At 42.1% G+C, this 21,272-nt stretch overlaps 1 protein-coding gene across 2 annotated transcripts; it reads left to right on the forward strand.

The window, feature by feature from the left end:
• The first annotated feature begins 1 nt into the window (after window position 1).
• LOC119433591 (leukocyte receptor cluster member 1 homolog) lies at window positions 2–18,262 on the forward strand. 2 transcript variants are annotated; one of them, XM_037700848.2, is made up of 7 exons: window positions 2–103; window positions 657–756; window positions 2,541–2,693; window positions 8,385–8,502; window positions 10,339–10,402; window positions 14,299–14,413; window positions 15,376–18,262. In XM_037700848.2, exons 1-7 carry the CDS (start codon window positions 81–83, stop codon window positions 15,616–15,618), a joined length of 816 nt encoding a protein of 271 aa, XP_037556776.1. In that variant the 5' UTR covers window positions 2–80; the 3' UTR covers window positions 15,619–18,262. The 2 variants fall into 2 exon arrangements, with proteins under 2 accessions (XP_037556776.1, XP_037556786.1); XM_037700858.2 differs by having other exon boundaries at window positions 35–103; window positions 15,391–18,262.
• Window positions 18,263–21,272: the final 3,010 nt, after the last annotated feature.

Below are 21,272 nucleotides of genomic sequence, written 5' to 3' on the forward strand. Positions count from 1 at the left end.
AGCTGTGTGCAGATACGACGACGCTAACGATTGCAACAGTGAACTTGTAGCTTTGCGTTTCTTTGCCGGACTGTGACGATATGAATATTTTGCCGAAAAAGAGGTGCGTGGTTTCCACATAAAGAAGCATTTCTTACTGTGTAGTCTCTAATAACTTGCATGCCGCAGCTCGCACATACAACCATACCACACATGAAACTACAGCTCTGTAGTTTCATATGTGGTATTCTCTTACAGCCAAGAGTTTTGTAGGAGCCTTGCTTTACGAAAATTAAAGCTGTAAAACATTGAAGCGGTTAGAAAAAAATATTCTGGTAATAATAGCTTTATCCTTGCTTTGTTGCAGCAAGAACTGGGTACCTGTTTTGTTTAATATCCGCTCGTCAAATCTTTTTTTTTTTTTTTTTTTTAATATATACAAACTGTACATTTTGTAGCTTTGAATTAGTATTGATGTATTACCAGCATCTACTGGGATGAAGTGAACATAGGGCCTGTCAGGCTGGGATTAACACCCCTTTCTCGTATACGATGGATATAGAGGTTTGATTTGAATGTTGGCTTAAACTCTGTGCGATTAGGACAAGAAACGGAAGTGCGCCTTATGATGTTCTATAAAATGTTAATTATGCTTTTTGTTGACATCTAACTTACAGCTGGCATGTTCGCACCAAGCGAAACATTGACCGTGTACGCAAGGATGAAGCGCTTGCAGCTCAAGAGGAGAAAGAACTCCAAAGGAGGATTCAGCTTGCGGCAAGTGGTGCTCTGTTTCTTTCTTTTTTCCATGGAACTTGTATGTCCTTGTCGACTTCTATCACTGAGGTCAGTATTTGGATAGTAAACTTAACTCAATATTCGTCAGTTTGTTGAGGGACAGCAATGAAGTAAAGGAATCGCACAGACACAGTGACAAGGCCATTTAACTCCTTCACACGTTCAGTCTCCACTCACTGTAATAAACCTTGATGCTTTATACTGTTGTAACGTTACATATTAAGAACATGCAATAGAAGACTTTCTGGAAGCCTTTGATATTGCAATATAGTTATGGCAAATGACAATTTTAAGGTTTTAGTAGGCCTGGCATTGTAGTTAAATATTGTAGTTAAACATTAAAAAGGGGCAATATAAAATGCCCCTTGCAAGACTTTCACAACTTTGTAAAAATATATGGTGACCACCCAGTCTCCGTGTAATGCTGTCAGCAGACATAAAAATATTTCCCTTGTGCACGTAGCAGGAAGCTGACAATTCTGCTGAAATGCTGCTTTTGCTTTCTTGTTAATAAAAAAAAAGGGGGGGGGGGAACCAACCATGCTTTGTCCCATTATGCAGAACGCACTTGATTCCTTTCGATGTCATCAGAAAGAAGCACGGCTGTAGCAAGAACTGCTGCACCAGACAGAAGCTTCTCCTTCAGCAAGTGACTTGTCATAGGCAAAAGCATAGCTTTGACCAATGAAAAACTGCAGCTTCCAGAACGCTAGCTAGAGGGAAAGCTGAAAAGGAACTTCTGGCTTGTTCTAGGTGTATTTATCTTGGCTGCTTCGAAAAAAATTATCACGGGATGGGATTTGTGAGATAGTGTTTGGAGATTGACATTTTTGAAAGTTTCCCTAGAAGTGTTTCAAAGGCACCTTCTAGACAGGTGCTTTTATTTAGTCGTTAAATTCATATCCATGTTATGTGAGCAAACACTGTTAATGAAAATAAATATCTAGGTCCTTAAGTTCATTAATGTCATTACTTTCTAAACCAGTGACTCACCGTGCTGGTGTAATTGCTATGGTGTTGTGCTGCTAAGCCTGAGGGTGCGGGATCCAATCCTGGCTGCAGCGGCCTCATTTTGATGGGCGTGAAATGCGAAAATGCCCATGCACCGTTCATTGGGTGCACATCAAAAAAACCCAGTGGGTAAAAATTAATCTGGAGTCTCCTCACTACGGCATGCCTCAATATCATAGTTTTGGCTTGTAAAATCCAAAATTTAATTTTTCTATACCAGTGCCACACATGCATATTTAATGGCATTAAGTGCTCTGATGATAACACATGCAGCGCTATAGCTTTGTAGTATGCTTGTGGACATGTTAATGGCATTAAAAAATGTATATTTTTTTAGCATTTGGGCCTTTCGCTCCAGCTGTAGTAATGAGTTTTATGCTCTCCTCATAAGTTGAACTTGTGCAGATTTTATTTTTATGCATTGATTTTCTGCATTTAAACTGGGCAATTTTCGCTACGTCAGAGAGTTCTTGAAATCAGTTTGTGAAGTCTCATTTGGCAACACAAATTTATTAAAGGTTTAGCTGGTGCTGGCTTATTAGAAATCATCTTGCATAGTTTTAGATTTCCTTTAACTTAATGTCACTGATATTAAACTTGCAAGGCAAAGTTATATTGGGAATCGAGGCACATTATGCTGTTTATTTTTATGTCATTGTTCATTTGAGGTGCTTCAGCAACGAAAATCATGTTGCCTTGAAGTGCAGTTTTTTTAAATGTGCGTTGCTTTGACCACTTATTACTTGGTGCAGGAGTCAGAAGCCCGGATCAACTTCTTGCGTGGAAAATTGAAGGGAGAGGGCCAAGAACAATTTGACTTTGAAAAAGCAGCAACTGCTGAGGTTGCGACAGACTTGACATCTGGTGGCCATTTCAACTTCTTCAAAGATGTGGAAAAGGCTGAGGTACTTTTGGGTCCAATTAACTCATTTGTTTAATGTATTGTATGCTGTTAATATTTAACTTCTAGTTTAATGTGGACAAAGCGTGTCCTTTCTGGGCTGTAATAACTGCTGTATGCATTTGGTGAAGGGCATTGAATGTTTGCATCACACAAATGTTCACTTCCCATGCTCAAAGTAGTTATTGTGCCAAAACAGCTAAAGCCATGCGTGTGTTGTATTGCAAAACTTGGGGTACAAAACTTGAGTGCTTGGTTGCTACCAGAAGCTAACTTAAAGGCAACCAATGAATGTGTGGCAAGTAAAGAGGCTACATAGATGAGCTTCTGTTTGCAGAAAGAAAAAGAGGTGAACTGTGGACAATTTGCATAGACGCTCACTCGCCTTGAAGGGGAAGTTCATTGGGCACATATTTTATCCTAGAAACTCGTACCAATAGAAATTTCAAAGTAGGATGGCAACTTTCAATTCCTGTATTAACTCCCCATGATGCCATAAATTTTGGCAGCATCTTCTCAAGGTTAGTTAATAGTTAATAATAAAGGAGGGTAAATTAATGTTAAATTATTTTACTTTTCCTGCACAAAAAGACACAAATGTGTAAAAGTGGCCCTGAAACTAATGGCATCATAATGATGCCATCTGTGCTGCTGTTTGAGGAAAAAATGCAATCCTCCATTTTTATTTCATTTAATTTTCTCAGTAAATATATTTTTCTGCTGAAGAATGGCAGCTAGAGTCCCAAAAGATTATTTATGAGTGAAAACTTACTGTTTACCCTTTGACATAGACCACGCCATCGAGTACATCATACTAATTTTTGGCACTCTTTGGCCTTTCCTCGCCCTTGCGCCATAAAACCCCATTGATCATTATCAAAACTTACCGTTTTTCTTAAAGGGACTGGCAACCGATTTTTATGGACCCAGTTTTTTATGGCGCAACGAAAAGCTCGCCCTCGGTAGTGTTTACACCTGCAGCGGTTACTTCCAAAAGCATGTGGATATTTTGTAAGCAGAAGTTTTCGATTTGAGCAGCCTCTAAAAAAATAGGAGTCTCTCCTCCAGCAACGCTGAGAAGTGATAGCGATGCCAATAGCCTGCCTCGCAAATTGTGAAAGCCACCCATCGACCTGCTTTCACTGGAGGAAGTGCAACTGTGGTTAACCACCTATATTGTCACCTTTCCAACCACTTTTAAAGGTAAATAGACTGGTACAATAAGTTTGCATTGTTGCACAGGCCTTTCTTATAGTTGTACTGCATTTTTTCCCAAGTACACACCTATGTCATGGCTGGCTGGCCCCCGGCGTCGTTATTCTGTCGATAGACGAGCCAACTCAACGAAGGCGAATGCAGTGCCACTATTTTGCTTACTACAAACAAAGGCTTATCTGTACATTGTAAGTTAGAAAAAACTTATAATAGAAAGAATGTTACTGCATCTCAATATTAATAAAGAGACCTGGAACCGCGTACAATTGTAGAAGGTCATGTAGTAGACCTCATGAGTACGTTCATGTTCTTGCCGCGTGGGGCGCCAAAGGTCATTTTTTGCAACTTTTAGTGAAGAATTAAAAATATAAATCCACGTTTAATGAAAAAAACAGGGCCCATTCTAGCCAATATGATATACAATCTTTCCATCAGGGGGGTTACCTCAATTCGTGTTCTGAGCGGTTGTCTGTCCCTTTAACTGACCCATTAAAGGGGTTGAGACATCATATTTGTGGCTTGCGTGTTCTTTGTTTCAAACGTTTCTTATTGCTCCAGGAAGCATGATACACACTCAAAGATTCATATATTCTCGATAAATAATTTATCGCATTATTTATGTGAACAATTTTCGTTTTCTGGGCGCTGAGTTGAACGATGACGTCACGGTCTAGGAAGCTTGGTCACGTGGGCCCACAAAGCTGTGATGCACGCACTGCTGCATGGTCTGCTCTCGCACACACATTCTGTACCAGCGCAGGCAAACAAAACCACGCGGTATGTCTGCGTCCGATCGGTTCACTGCTCTCTAGACTCGAGGCTGTCTAGGCTTCTCCGGTGCAGTGTAGGTCGCTCTAATGTGGTATGACGTCACTAAAACTTTCATCATGCTTCCGAAACAGTGACGTTAGTGTCAATTGTGCTAGCGATGGGTCTCGATCGCGAGAACAAGCATTTAGGCACTCTTTAGAAGCGAATTAAAATATATTTTAAACGTTTGGTGTGTCCAACACTTCATGTTGAGTGTCCTTGCATACAGAGGAAGCCTACAGCAGGCTTTTTATAGCCTCAAAATTTGGTGTTTCAACCCCTTTGAGTTATTAATAACTTTAAGAAAAAAAAATAATCTGTGTACTCAGAGGAGGTGGCCATGAACACTGCTTCCCGGTAAAGGCCAACGGTTCTATTAAAGCTCAAAGTTATGTGTGGCACTTTACATAGGACATTGAACCAACCACTTGTGACAGTTTCGAGAGCTAACACTAACTAATGGCGATTATTATTACAGTTATGGAAAGTGCAGTCAATGACAGATTTTCCGGACGCACAATTTTTCGGACATGCCCAATAATTTAGACGGCTTCGTGGCACCGCCACGTACCCCATAAAGTCACAATGTATAAGAACGTCTGAAATTTTGGACGCAAAAAACCTTCGCCGGGGGTCCGACTTTCCGGACGTTTTGCCATGATCGCAGGTTCGAAAAGGCGTTATTGAAGCCACCACCACCGCCAGTTTAAATATCTCGCCGCCTTGAAATGGCGCTCTCGCACGTGTAGTCGTAGCCACCACAGCAGCAACGCTAGGCCTATCTGCTTCGATATTCGCTACCAAGCTTCCTGCTGTTAGGTGCTGTCTTTTTCATTGAAAGAATTCGCCGCTGTCAGCAATGATGCTGATTCCGCATTTGCAATCCTCGCCAATTGCTTCGAAGCTCGAAAAACACGGCGCGTTCCATAACGCTGGTTTTTCGAAAGTCAACTTCGCCTCAGTGCCGCAGTTAAAGCAGTGTTATGCAGTCAAGCATACTCAAAGTATTGCGGTAAAGCATACCAATGTGAGAAGAGGCATTACGCTATGTATTTCTTAATTATACACACGTGCACCTGTCGTCTCCTCGTCTCATATCACAGTACGAGCAGTGACACGCCTAGTAAGTGTACTGGCAGTCCTTTTCAGATATTTCAGAAGTGTGCTGTAACAATTTGAGCCCTTGGGGGCAGTAAAAAGCGCGCATTCATTTTTTGGGTCATTTTCACGGCCCCTAGGGAGTCCAAAAAATCAGACGTTGACTGTATAGCCAACACTGGCATAGTTACAAAATGTGAGCGATAATAATTGAAAATGTGAATCAAATTGTGACTGAAATATATCAAGATTGCACCTGATTTTAGATTGAAACTGAAGCCATGACCTGCATAAGCCATTCTCTTAACCCATCATTTCCAGCATTCTCCCCTCTGTAATTCCTTATGGTTGACTTACCGTATTTTCCGGGGTATAAGACGCATTTTTTTTCTGAATTTTTTGTCGGTGTGCGTCTTGTAGAACGGTGCGACTTATGTACTTTTTTTTTCGGAAAAACTGCCTTCAAAATCGGATTCAATGTTATGGCCACGCGAAGTGCTCTGGTTGACTTAATTGCTACGGGTTCTGTGCGCCTATCGAGGTACCAGGTTCTTCTCGTGATCGGGTTCCCGAGCGCCGTGCGAGAAGGACGGAGCAGCAAGGCAAGCGGCGGCAAGCCAACCGCGAGTCGGCCGGACTCCGAATTCGTCGCATCTGCAGATCGCTGTTAAGATGTGGCGCACGCTGCTGCGCAAACTACACAGTTGCTACCAGAGTACAAGCCACCGCCCCCCCCCCCTCCCTCCCCCCCTTCCTCCCTGCGCTGCCTTCTCGCTTTCTTTCCTTGTGCGCGATTCAGCTCACCGTCACCGTCGGAGGCTTTCACTCGCACATACAGCATACGGCACGCGGGGACGATGTTATCGCCCTTGAACTTTATATGGAACATTGCGGCAACCACGACGGCAGAAGTGCGCCTGGAGTGGAAATATTCGTGGAGTGAAACGTCACTTAATTTTTTTTTAAATCGCTTACCGAATGAACAGGTGCGTCTTATACACCGGTGCAACTTATATACGTTTTTTTCCGGGAAAACTGCCGTGTTAAGGGGGGTCCGTCTTATACAAAGGTGTAACTTACAGACCAGAAAATATGGTATATAGGAAATATATGGCACCCATACGCTTGCACATGACCCGCGTTCACTAAGTGACACGTCACTAATTTTTTAAAATAGCTTATCGAACGAACAGGTGTGTCTTATACACCGGTGCGACTTATATACATTCTTTATTGGAAAAAGTGCCGTTTTGAGGGGGGGTGCGTCTTATACAAAGGTGCGACTTATAGACCGGAAAGTATGGTACCTGAAGCTGAGACTTCGAATTGCTGCTACGCAGAATTTCTCACATTATTATCTTAGTTCGCATATTCCTTTGAAGGCCCTACAACAAAATTTTGGATTTTGTAAAAAGCCTAGTTTCAGATAGTGTAGATGTAGAGCAGTCTCCATGCAACATGTTATGTTTAAAATACTAGTATACTTGTCATGAAAAGCTTGCAAAAGGACTTTTTGATGCCGAAGCTGAAAACAAAAACTCCCGTCCTTATTGCTCGCCGTAAGCCGCACATCACTCAGAATGTTAGGAACCAGCGTGGCCCCTCGGCATGACATTCGAATTTAGGTAGTGCCAGCTGGAAAGTCTCGGAGGTGACGTGCTGGGACTTACATCATATACGCTAACGCCTAGATGCACACGTCATCAGCCTAGGAGCTATTAGAAAATTAGAAAGGCTACTAATAAAAAAATGAGATAGCTACCAGCCCTGCAGCTGTGCCAAAATAGCTTCAATTACTCATTTCAAGCATATTACTCATATACAACCAATTTAGCCAAAGTAAAGTTTCGTTGAAGTTGGGCCTTTAAACCATGAATTAAGTGATGCCTTTGGCTTCCTTTTCGACATAGATTTACAAAAGTCCATGTGGAGCAAACAGAATGTTTTGTACTTGCTAGCGGTTTCTGCAGTCAGCTGTAATCTGTGGTTATCATTTTGTGCAACATTCAACTATCGTACAACATTGCATGTCTACGTAATGATCTTGGGCATGTATAATTTTTGAAGCTTTTGTCATATTTTGGACATTAGTTTCTCAAATTAAGCTGCTTGAGCCATAGGAAATGTATTGAAGTGCTGCACAGTATTACAGATGACAGAAGATTCCAATGAGAGTGCCAAGGGTCATATTTTTTTCCATCACGATTGTCATAATGTATTGCCTTGTATTCTCAGCATGAAAATGCTACATGCTGAGAACACAAGGTTGTATGGTGAATGTGGCTGTTGTCAGCATCGTTTGGTATCTTCATTCCCTTTTTTTGTCAGTGTGGCTTTTTTCAAAGTACTATGTTTGTACCAAAGCTGTTAGCACTTACCAGTATTTTAGAAAACTGAATGCCTTGCAGCTTTATGTATAAATTGGTGGAAGAGTAACTATGCATTCTTTTACCTATATTTGCTTCTGTTAAAAAATGAGTACCATGTGATTTTGCAAGATGCTTTATTTTTTTTTTTTTTGCTCCTCCCCCTACCATCCCTTATTTCCTTTGTTCTCTTCCATGTGCACCAGCGGAACCTGCATTCTAAAAATGAAGATCGCGAGAAGGAAAAGAAGACAGAAGTGGAAGAATATGAGAAAAAAATTGGCTTACTCACGTATTTGGGGCAGAGCTCAAGTGAAGCCTCTGGTATGTCTCTGCCTTTTCTGTTCTCATCCAACGAGCAGGTACAGAAAAACAGGGAGTGAGAACGCAGAATTAAAGTGGTTGGTTGGAATACTGCTGACAGACATTATATGAAAAAAAAATTGTGTGAGTTGGCAACTCATATTTTTATCTCTACACAGTGACATCAGATGTGGAAAGAAGTGGGGGGGGGGGGGGGGGACGGCACTGCACTGGTCATTGCATATACTTGGCCCAGAAAATCGAGTCACCAAACACTTCTGATGCCTGTCTTTTTACATATGGCAGCTGCGTCATCCTCAGTCAGCAGTCTGGCTGTCATTTTCTTTTGCTTTCTTCTTGTCAGCTCTACCTACCTTTCATCATATCCCTTAAGTTTGTCCTCTGAATGACAAAAAGATGCACACACAGGACACCCAACCGGGTGCCCAAGCAAGGTTTTCGAATAAAGCTTTTAAAAACCCTAATTTTTTTCTTAGAAAGGTGGAGGGTTCTGCGTTGGTGAAACTAGCTGTACGTTCTTAGCAGGCCACCTGAAAGAAACATCAAGTATTTGGTTGTTTTCTGTAATGGACCAGGTTTTAGTGAATAATAACTTATGAATTATTAAATTCATGGCCAGTATGCCAATATGACGTATTTAGAGTACCCCCAACCACAGAACTATTCGGAGCATGGTAGCTGAAAAGAAACGAAATATTTTTGCAACCATTGCATCCGCCCTTGAATCAAAAGGTTCCACCGATACTTCCATGTATCACGATTGTTCACCTGGATTTAAGGCTGTGTGGCCAAGTCGCCTGAAAAAACTTTTTCGTGAATTGGTGGTTTGAAACTAATTGCAGTTCACTGTAGATTTCAGACACCAGTGTCAGTTGTTTGCAGCGTGCATCTTTTTTTTTTTTTTCTGTTAAAAGAATGCCCTCAAAATTTCAAGAAAGCCGGCATGGCCTCTGATTTGCGTGCAACAGCAGTGCTGCTCCCAAACACACTTGTGTACACCCTGAGAAAATTGCAGTTCCTGGACTTCTCTTTGTCACTGTTGCTATTGTCAAGAGTCCCCACCTCTAGCGTGAGGGTTTGCTTAAAATATATATTTATTTCACTGGTTAGTGCTTCACATAAAGCTGCATTGGTGTTAGTGTTAAAACATTATTTCATGTCAATTGTGCCTAGCACCAGCTCAATTTATTGGGTTTCCTTCAACATTGTCACTGTTGTCCGCTGATGTGAAACTGTATTTCTTGAAGTTCACAGTTATTTTCAGCTTTCTCTCATTCTTGCTTGAGCATCATCAGTGATTTTTGCAATTGAATTTAACTGCTGATGATTTCCTCTAGTTTGAGCCATCCAGTATTCAAGGTTCCAAGATAGTTGAATTCTCAAATCAACTGGTGTTGAAGCAATGAACTTTGGCCACATTTTCATTTTAGCAGATTTTTGGACCTTTCATGCAAGAGATTTTGATTAGAACTGTTATGTGCCACTAGCTTAAGTGGTTAATATGCAAGCTTTGATTTTGTGTGAGGGATTGCCCAAAATAACCATGAGTTTGTATTCTTTACCTCCATTCACCTTTGTGGCTACAGTTTATAACATATGAAGTGATTGCTCCCTTAATTTCAGTGTGTGTCCTGAACAGTTGTTAAGTAAATATTTCGCATTAGTATAAGACTATTGTTTTTTTATCTTTTGCACCATGAAATATGGGTGTTGCTGATTATTTCTGTGTAGCTTTTTTTCTAGGAATTGCCTTTGAATGTGACTTGTGTTCTTTTTGCATGAGATGTTTCTGCTACTTACTAATAGTGCTGATTTTATTGTGTTTTTCATCTTTAGGCAGTAAACCATGGTTTACAGAGTCGCATGAAGAACGCTTGCAGCTTCATGAGGAGTCAGAGAAGTTAGTTTTCTGCCATATTTACTACAGTTTTTTCACTTATGCTGCACCTTAAAAGGGCCATGACAGCAAATTTTCAAGCTTGAATTATGCATTGCATGTTAAATAAACTATGCATTCCACAGCAAGCTGGCAAGATTTGAGCGCATTCGGTGTGGTAGAAGATTTGTATTTTAATGTTTGTAATATCGCAGTTGAACCATGCAGCAGTCTGGCAACACTGAGCAGTGACGAAATGAAATCGTATCCCCACAAACGGCTTCCTCAATGTAACCAAAGCCGATCATGAAAGCCATGCTTTTGTGTACTGCAAGCACTGGAAACGATTGCAGGGTCTGGAAATATGTCATGGCCCCCACGCGTCGATTTATTTTTGCATGTTTGTCTGTGTGTTGGTTGTTTTATTGCGTGAGTTAAGAGAATTGCGGGCACAATTCAACGGCGATGTCCTTGCTGCGCCGTTGGGTGCCAGAGCATGCGAAGCAATACATCCTATGTGATCTCGAACTGATTCGGTACAGACAACACAGAGGTGGCCTGGCTTTTCTTTACATCACACAGTCCATGGAGAAATTGCGGTCACTAGGAGGGGCTTGGAGGCAACGATTTCACATTTAAATTTTGAGTTAGGATGTGTGCTGAGAGCACAGATTTTTTATGTGTATAAGTTATAACCATATTGGACTCTCTACTCTCAGTTACAATGATAGACTGAGAATAGTCAGACAAATGTGTCATGGCTCCTTTAAGTATCTGATTATTTGCTGTATCAGTTCATGTGTGATGTAAAATTTTGGTGCACCATGCATTGGTGTTTCGCATATTATTTTGCCCTAAAAGCTTCCCTATGTGTACTTTTTACGGTGCTACGTATAACTGCAATGTATGAGGGGAAGTCAAAAAGTAAAGGGACTTTTGCAATTTCTCGCACTAGGGTTTGGTAACACTGCTAGTATCCAGCGCTGAATTAGTGTCATCTGCAACACTTCTATGGAATGTGTCACTCGTATTCCCATGTTAGTCATTAGAATGTAGCAGACAGTTAAACATGGCAGCTCCATTGTCGATCTGCACCAAGGAGGAAATGAGGGCAGTGATTCGTTTTTTGTTTGCGGAATGTTTTAAACCTGTGGAAATTATTTGTCGAATGCAAGTGCAGTACGGTGACAGTTGTTTATCGCAAAGCAAGATCTACGAATGGATAAAGCGTTTCAAGCAGAGAAATTCTTTATGTGATGAGGAAAGATCAGGCAGGCCATCGCCGTCAACGATTGAGGACAATTTGAAAGTCGTTGAAGGTATGGTGATGGAAAACAGACGAATCACAGTGGACGAAATCGCCAATACTTTACATATCAGTGATGGTTCAGTGTATGGTGATGGAAAACAGACGAATCACAGTGGACGAAATCGCCAATACTTTACATATCAGTGATGGTTCAGTGTATTCCATCTTACACGGCAGGATAAATTTTCGGAAAGTGTGTGCAAGGTGGATCCCGAAAGAATTGTCAGCGCAGCATAAGACACAAAGGTTGGACATCTCTCGTAAACATTTGGCCCGCTATCGTCGCGAGGGAGATGGATTTTCACATCAAATTCTTACTGTAGATGAAACTTGGGTACATCATCACAAACCGGAAAGTAAGGCTGCGGGCATGGTTTGGAAATACTCGTCATCACCAGAAGTTAAGAAATTTAAACGTCAACCATCAGCTGGTAAGATTATGCTAACACTATTCAGGGACATGGAAGGTGTGGTAGCCTGTTCATTTCACCCCAAGAGGCAAAACTGTGAACAGTGAGAACTATTGTTATGTGTTGCGAACTAAACTGAAACCTGCAATCAGATCCAAACATGGAAAACTGCAAAAAGGTGACATCCTTGCAGTAAGATAACGCTCGGCCACATCCTGCCAATCGGACGGCCGAAACAATAACGGAGTTGGGATTCGAATTGCTGGAACACCCGCCATACAGTCCAAACCTGGCTCCAAGTGATTTTCGTATGTTTGGACCATTGAAGGAAGCGCTCAGGGGAAGAAGATTTGCAACCGATGCAGAAGTCATTGATGCGGTGCAAAATTGGTTACAGGTGCAACCAAAAAACTTTTTTTTTTCCCGACGGAATCAAAAAACTTGTGAAACGCTGGGCAAAGTGCGTTGAAGTGTAGGGAGGTTATGTAAAAAAATAATGTATGTTTCAGTTTTCTATCATTACAATAAATTTACCTTTTCTCAAAAGTCCCTTTACTTTTTGACTTCCCCTCGTATTTTGCCAAAAATTTATTGGCGGACATCTTGAATAGTGCTAGTGCAAGTTTGAAAATTCTGCCCTATCTAACTTCAGTTCTACTATTGCACTAGCTCTCTGAAAGCATTAGTTTAAAAATTAGTGTTTTATTGAGTATGGTATGACTGTTTATCACAAAACTAGCGATGTCCACTTGCATAAATTATAGCTGCTGAAAGGACTACTGCACTGTACTGTCCTTAGCTATTTTCCTCAGCCTTTACTGAAGCAGCCTATATACTAGTTTTTGTGTTCTTTCACCAATGCAAAAAAGTAAAGTCAACTGCGCTTGGTTATGGCATCGGAGAGCTGTGAGCTTGCATATATTAGAGGTGGGAGGGTAGTAGACTAGGCTACAAAATAGTTTTACTGCAGGCATGCTGGGCTTAATACCATAGCTTTGTGCAAAATCAACCCTTTGCTTTCATTTGTCCTATAACTCCTTGAGTTATCGATCACATAGAAGTTACAATGTGTGCATGTTTTATAATATGTAAATAATGAATAGTGTTACACTGGAATCTTAGGTCACCAGTATGTCAGATAACCTGGGAGCTGTATAATGGATAAATTTATATTTTTGGCTTCATTGATCTGGCCACAAGTGACGCAGATGTGCTAAATTCCTAAATAATCTGTGAGCTATTTACTTATGGCTAGTTAGCATAAGCTATGTAAGCACATCTCTTACATCCTAAGAGGTGGAGATAAAGCTCTTCAACACTGTACACTGTTTGAAATCATAAGTTTCAAGTAAAGAATTATGTAATGTAGCAGAATTGTTCATGGCTAGTGATTGTAAAATTCTTTTTAGAAACTTCATTACTTAAACTTGGAGGTAATTATAGTATTCAACAGTACACTAGTGAATGCTACCTGATTTATAAGTATCCTCATGGGCAAAGCTCTTTTCTACCTTTTTACTGGCCAACTGCACAATAATATGCCACTAAATAAATAAAATTAAGAAAGAAAAACAGAGTTGCTATAAACTGTGCTTGAAAAAAATTAAATACTGGGGTTTTTGCATGCCAAAACCATGATTTGATTATGAGGCACGTTGTAGTAGGGTCTCCTGGTTAATTTTGACCACCTTAACGTGCACCCAATGCATGGTACACGGGCATTTCTGCATTTCACCCCCATCGAAATGCGGCTGCTGTAGCTAGGATTCGGTCCCGTGCCCTCGGGCTTAGTAGTGCAATGCCATAGCCACTACGCCACCACGGCGGGTAACCTTGCTTCAGAATGGTCTGCATGTGCTTAATATTGTTCGGCTGCTATAAGTTCCAGTTCCCACAGGTCATCATAACAAGTGTGTACTTGTAAGACCTTGTGATATAACTTGAACTATTATGCTTTATGCAATGATGAGTTTGCTGAGCCTGCTTGAGCTCATCATAAGGTGTTGTACACAGCATTAACTGGGGATGCAAAATTTGGTCATGGCTTTAGAACTTCTTACACCTATTTGCTTTACAATACACTATATCTGTTGGGGGATGAATAACCAAGCCTCACCTGTAAAGCATTCTGCACACTTTTGTTTTTTATGATGATGTGTTTGATAGTTTGATTTTTTTTTTCTTGTTGCTTTTCTTGCCAGAGAAACTAAAGATTGCAAAACTAAAGACCGCATGGACCCACTGCATCTTATGAAGCACTATGTCTCCTTGAAGTGTGGCTTGAAGGAAAATGGTCAGAAGATCAAGAAGCTAAATGTGATTATTATTTGCTTTACTCATATCCTTGTGGGCTACAGGCTAGATATAATGGTAGCAGCAGGCAAATTTACTATTTCAGCTGTTGTGCTTTTGCCACTAGAAACTCAATGGCATGCATGAGCAAACTTTAGTTTTATACATATCTGCTAAAATTTGGGCAGAGCTGTTGCTTCCTCTTTAATGGCTTCAATGGCAACACCAGTTTAACCTATTTACGAAATATTATTTTATCTTAATTATTGTGTTTGATAACAGCAGATTAGGAAATAAAGGCTGTTTTTATTCCACGGTGCATTATCTTACACCTTCGTGCAAAACCATAGGAATAGCATAAACAAAAGTTTGTTTCCTATCTTTATCAAAGTATTTTGTTAATAACATTATTTATCAGAGTTGTAATATGTACCTATGAGTTTCACCTAACACAAATAAAAATTTGGCTTGTGTCGCAGGCTTCGATCAATACACGATGCTACATGTCATTAGCAGTACTATTAAAATAAGAAGGGCATCATTTACAACATGCTAATATCATACTGGTTTAGTGCCTAATAGAAGCTTGACATCTGTGGAAGTTCATATACAGCACATTTTATCAGTTTTTGACACAATAACATAAGCCACCTCCAATGCAATAAGTTAACTAGTTGCGAAATTATGCTGTATTGCAATTGTGATTTGCAATTGTGCAATTGTGTGTATTTACTTTTGTAGGGGATGAAGGAAATTTGCTTTTCATGCGCTTCACTCTGGTGTTGGTGTCATATTTTGTATTTCTTCAGTTGTATCCATCCTGCACTATGAACATCAAAGATAGTCATGTGCCTTACAAAGAGTAATGTAAAAAAGTGTTTGCTTACATTGCCCACAGAAATAGCAGGTTGTTGTACTATAGCATTGGTAATGCAGTGTGTTTGAAGGTAGAATGAAACTAAAACTTACTCTGTCATTAATTCTAGCAATTTGCACAGCAGACACAGCTACATTCAAAGAAGGTGAAACGCCTGGAGAAGCCACTAGAACAACTACGAGCTGAAAGGTTGGCTCGTGAAAAGGCAGAGCGGGCAAGGGCTGAGGAAGTCCTTCGAAGAGCCCGTGGTGAGCTGCCAGTCCGAGAGGAGTTGCCTGATGTTGTCATGGATGACAGACGACGAGGATACAATTCCCAGTACAACCCGCACTTAGCCAAGCGTCCCCAGTGACTTGTCTGAATTTGGGAATTCCCCTTCGGGGCTGCTGTATAGACAGTGTTGCTGTATTGTTGTGACTGCAACTACTACATTAAGATACAGCTGCCATGTACAGTCGCGAGCAGGAGCCAGATGGTTAAACACTTAGAAGTGGTGTTGCACTGCAGTCTGTGCTGTTTGGGATGACCCCATTTTATAGCAGTGTAGTTCTGAGCACACTTAGTGTAAGCAACTGTTTTTACATATTCATAACCATGTCTCCAAGCCAAAGCCAACTATTGGCATTCCTCACCACCCTTAAAGGGCTCCTGAACCACTGCTGACCTTTTTTTACATATTTGAGTAGAGCATGTAAATGGTGTACACTGTACCATGATGATCATCTTTCACAAAAATGGCAACGCTACGCACTGCAAGGAGGGCACAAATTTGAAAAACAATCCCGTGCTGAGTGAGCGTGTGCTGTGGGGTCTTACCTTAAGTTTCATGTGATTCTAGGATAGTTAAGTGTTCAAAACTAGTTGAAAATAGCGAGACCTGACGGCTATGACACCGATAAGCGGGGTGGCCAAAGTGTAATTCCTACACAGGTGGCAGCGGCTGAGCGTGAGCAGAAGATAGTAGGTTTCTTCCGGAAGTACGTAATTACCTTATAAAATTTCGAAAGCAGATTTTCGCTTAATTCTGTCTGTTTATAAACTGCATCAATAAATATACACGGTAAGAGTAGGAAGAAGCGCACTGATCCAAACACCCTTCTTGATTGATGTCAGCTATTGGCCAATAGAAGCTGCGTATGGTGTTCAGGACCCCTTTAAGTGAAGCATTAGCGCTCTCTTAACAATGCATCATGAAGCAGTCAATTCATTGTATGCTTCATTCCTTGGCAGATTCGGGTCACTTTGGGAGCAATGCTCCCTTAAAGCGAGTAGCTTTCTTTTATCTATTTCGCCTGTTTTCGTGGTCTGAATTGGAATTCAGCATTAGTTAATAGTATTACCAAATGAATTCAACTGCTCGTTTTGAAGCATTTTGTTTTCTCATTCATGTAGCTAGAGTGTAAATTAAGAAGAAAAGAAACTGTATAAAGCAAGCTGCTCAATTTTACATTGTTGACATTCATACTCCTTTTTTATTTATTAGTGCTCCAGATCTTGACTGTATTTAAAGATTGTGTAAAATTTGCATGAAACATGCCACATGCATGTGTGGATTTTAAATATCCAAATCTCCGTTGTCAGTGCACAATACATATTGTTTTTAGTGGTTTCTTGCCAAGTATCTGAGCAGAAAGTCTCACCCATCATTCTTTATTAAATTCATAAATTAGGTTGTCGGAGTTGACATACAGGGCAGCCCCTAGCATGGGTGAAGGTACTGGGTTTGAATTCTGCTGTTGCCAGAAACCCACTGCTAGTTTTTTTTAATACCTAGAGATGCCCCCTAGCTTGGTGCTTGGCTGCGTGTGAGAGTTCTCATCTTGATACTACAGCCATATAGATATTTCTTGGCATGGTGTCTGGGCACCTCTTTTCTAACCACATATGGCCTTGTAATAAAGCATCCACCATCTCTGTGAAAGACAGACTGAGGACCTACTAGTAAAATAGGTACAAGCACGCTTTCTGGACAGATGCAACGCCACTGTGGTAGCTCTATGATTTGAAAGCGGGGCATCCCCCAAACCAAAGGACATCCCTACCAATTATGTGCTCTGGAATGCCCTATGGGTAAACTACTACTGTGAAATATTTGTATGGCTATATTATGCAACGATCATGGACAGTATTGCATATGTAAAGTACAGTCGAACCTCGTTATAGCGAAGTCGCATTGAAAACGAAAATACCTTCGTTATATCCGATATTCGTTATGAGCATACACACAGATATTGGTGGAAAAAAAAAATCTTGATCTTGTTTATGCAAAAGAAACACAAGCGGGGTGGGGTGCTTCTGACGGGCCAGCAGAACGTCTCCTGCAGATTTTGATGACCCGTGGGCTTATTGCCCTGCCAATACGAAGCACGGTAACAGCAATACCGTATTTTTTAGCGTATGACCCGAAGAGGTGTGGTTTCACGGTGATGCGGTGAAGCCACACCTCAAGGCGAAATTTGCATTTAATCCGCACCCTGACTTTACTGTTAAAATTTTCTAGATTTTGGTACGCAACCATGCGATCGGTGTAATCATGGGAGCTGGCACGTTGGCTTGCTGACTGCAGTCCAACCATGCAGCCAAGCCGCTGGCCAAAACGCACCCGTGTTTTGGTGACAAGCCGCGATGGCTTGTCATCAGGTACTCTGCCAGCCTCAATGCCTAGGCTGATGACGATTTATTGACATCTACTTTGAAACGGTGCGGTGACAAATAGTCACCTAGCCTGCTTTAGTTAATCAGGTATGCTATACATGATTTTCATTCTAGCATTGTATTGCGATAGCAATTATATGGACACTCCAGGCGCATTTCTACCGCCGCCGTGAGGTTCCGTGTAAAGTCCAAGGGCGATAATATTGTCGCCACACGCCGTATGCTGTATGTGCGAGTGAAAGCGTGCAAGGGTGAGCCAGCGATCACAGCTCAATCTCGCGCAAGCAAGATAGGGAAGCGGCAAGGAAGCCCGCCGTCTTCCTGTCATGTACAACACTCAGGAGAAAGGGTAGGGAGGGAGGGGGGGGGGGCGTGCTACGCCGCGCGCCCAACCGGGCCGCTGTATCTTGAAAGCCATCTGCGGCGGGGACAGAGTCAGTCACGCGCTGTGTTTTCGCGGCTTAGTTCGTGTTGATGTGAGAGGTGGCACGGAGGTCAATTCGCTCGCCGCTGCTGCCGCGCTTTCTCATTCTAAGGTTTATGACGCAAGTTTCCCCGGTAATCGAGTGAGATGTGTGCATATTTTCTCGTGCGCGTGCGACATCGTGCTTGGTAATTTAGTTAGTGTGCCTATGTTTACAAGTTTATACGGCCAATAAAACTACTATATATCCATACTTCGTATAGCTGTCCACTAATTTGCTACTGCAATCGATGCTTCTCCATTCGGGCAAAACTGACTTTTTGTGTAAATCTCCTTAAACTTTTTTCTCTTCCTCGAAACTTCTATATCTACCTTATACTGCTACGTATACCTGTAACGGATCCGGTTAGGCCACTAGGCCTAACAAGCGTCGTTCATCGAGAGTCTGCTTGACGGCAATTTTGTTCATGGCCGTCGTGCTTTCGGCATCGCGTGCGCGGTTCATGTCAAACTTTGTGCGGCGTCCGAAATTTCGGTTATTTGTCTAGTGCCAAGGGTAGGTGGTGGTGCCGCAGGAAAGTCCGAATAATCGCGCAAGTCTGAAAAATCGGTTGGCGACTGTATTTGACATTTTTGCTGCCAGAATATATATATTGAAGCACCTAGCTGCAAACAAAAAATGTGCTTCGCTATAACTGATACCGAGTTGGTTACCATATATTTTTTGTTTTGTTATAGCAGTAGAATTCCCAATTGAAATGTAAAGCATGGCCAAGCAAATTTTATTTTACTTCGTTATACATTTGATAATACGCTTTATTCGGGTTCGCCAGGTCGAGAACAAATTCGATATTCACTTCATTATATCTGATAATTTGTTATATCACTGTTCGTTATATCGAGGTTCGACTGTACTAGTAGCCGTGTTTTGCTATGTATCATAAGTTCTTCATGAACTCAAACCTCGATTTCAGTGCATTAAGGTTATTTACATTCTCATGCCATAATTAAAGTTTGTTTTGTGCTCTGGGAAGGACTAATTCTTGTTTTAAGTGTAATTAGTTATGTGTATATCCTTTATAGTATAGGCACTGCTGACTGTTTCTACCTAAGCACTTATCTGCTTGGATGACCTGGCTTAGTAATGTATATATTTGAAATGTACACTGTGTTTCCTCTGGACCTTTGCTGGTGCTCGCCTTGCATTGCTTGTTTTTTTGTGTGGGTTGCTATTTTGCATTGACATTCACTATGAATAATGAGATTGTTAATACAAATGCCATTAGGAAAGGTTGTAGCTGCAATGTGGATTCCATCTTTTTAGTTGTATTGGTGATGGGATAATTGAATGCAGACATATAATTCTTGCAGATATCTGTCTACTTTATTGAAGTGCATTGACTTGTTTGTTGCAAACATTGCACACATGTCTATACCGAAGAGTTGACGGCAATGATCATCTATTGTGCAATGTTCTGTGAAATTACCAGGGCACATGTACCAGATCACTAGTTAAAAATTGATGTGAAATTCAATGTAATGAAATCCTCGATTTAACTAAACGTCTTTATCCCCGATTTCAGTCTAACGAAATTGTTGTGAAGCCGCTCTCGAACGCGGGCTTTGAGGTTGCACCGCACGTAAAGTTGCGTGAGAAGATTGTAGCGGGGTTTTCACGCAAAATGTGAGCGGAATTTTGAAGTCCATTGCACAGGTGTGGGTTTGAGGCGGCGTAGAAGCGATGAAAGCTTACTGCGCAAATGTACGCGCAAAGCTTGGAAAGTCGTCGTGCGTACGCTTGCGGCACTTTACGAAAAGCGCGCTCACTCAATCTCGGAGGCCATGGGACAGGCCGCGCGGGGATCCAGAAAACGCCCAAGTCGACAAACTTGCCATTAGAGGGACTCGACCTTCGCTCCTCGAACAGACCGGACGTGTTTCGAGCGAGCTCCTCAACAACGACCGCCACCAAGGCCAGGAGCAGGGAAAGCAGTGTCCGTTTTGGCTCCCTTTTTTCCTCGACCTGGCGGCCGGCCAATGACTCCGAGTTCGTCGCCGTTTTTATGAGACGTTCACCCCTCCACGCTAGCCTAGCTCTCTGGCATGAACGGAGGATCGGAGCGAGACGCAGCTGGTGTCGGCGGCGTGCATAGCTGGCGTGAGCTGCACACCAACATCGCCCGTCGTCATCAACAACTCTCGCCACCTACCATACCAGCAGCATCACCGCCGCATCCATCCAAGAAAGCACCGAAACCTCCACCATTGCCTGCCAACGGCTACAAAATCGTTGTCAGGATCCGGGGCGGTCTCGACTGCAGCAAAATTCACTCCTGCATCCTACGCCAGATCATCCTCAAGGCGGCCGGCCTACCAAGCAACGAGCACACTGTTTAAGACCAACTTTGCATCAATGAAATCAGCAATACCATCCTGGTGAGCACTCCGAATATGGACCGGGCCGACTTCTACAATACCATCCGCACCCTCAACTTCCAACAGAACCACCTACGAGGTGGCCACCCACGTAGCTGACCCCTCGGACACCTGTCGCGGCGTCATCCTCCTACCTATCGACTCACCCGAGCAAGCCATCCTCCCCACCTTCATCAGCTACAATCCTGACCTCACAGTAGGATCCGCCAGGTGATTGGGCAACACCAAGTCCATCCTCATTACCTTCCAAGGGAAGCGCGTCCCCTACTACATCAACTACGAGGGTTGTGCCCTCCGCTGTATCCCTTACCGGCAGACAATTGAGGCTTGCACTTGCTGCCGCAAAGTCGGCCATCGCCAGGACGTGTGCCCGTTCTCCACAGACACACGCTGCCCGAATTGTGGAACCCTCGACCCCTCCATGGACCACGACTGCAAACCGGCCGGTGTGCATCGTCTCTAACGGTGCACACCCTACGGGCTCCCAGCTG

Source organism: Dermacentor silvarum, chromosome 1, assembly GCF_013339745.2.
Source record: "Dermacentor silvarum isolate Dsil-2018 chromosome 1, BIME_Dsil_1.4, whole genome shotgun sequence".
In the NCBI taxonomy this organism is placed as follows: Eukaryota; Metazoa; Arthropoda; class Arachnida; order Ixodida; family Ixodidae; genus Dermacentor; species Dermacentor silvarum.

Excerpts from the sequence above, each read along its gene's own strand:
- LOC119433591 (XM_037700848.2), top strand. The coding sequence starts at position 81 with ATGAATATTTTGCCGAAAAAGAG. Across the intron at positions 104-656 it reads AATATTTTGCCGAAAAAGAG|CTGGCATGTTCGCACCAAGC; the intron begins GTGCGTGGTTTC and ends TCTAACTTACAG. Across the intron at positions 8,503-10,338 it reads GAGCTCAAGTGAAGCCTCTG|GCAGTAAACCATGGTTTACA; the intron begins GTATGTCTCTGC and ends TTTCATCTTTAG.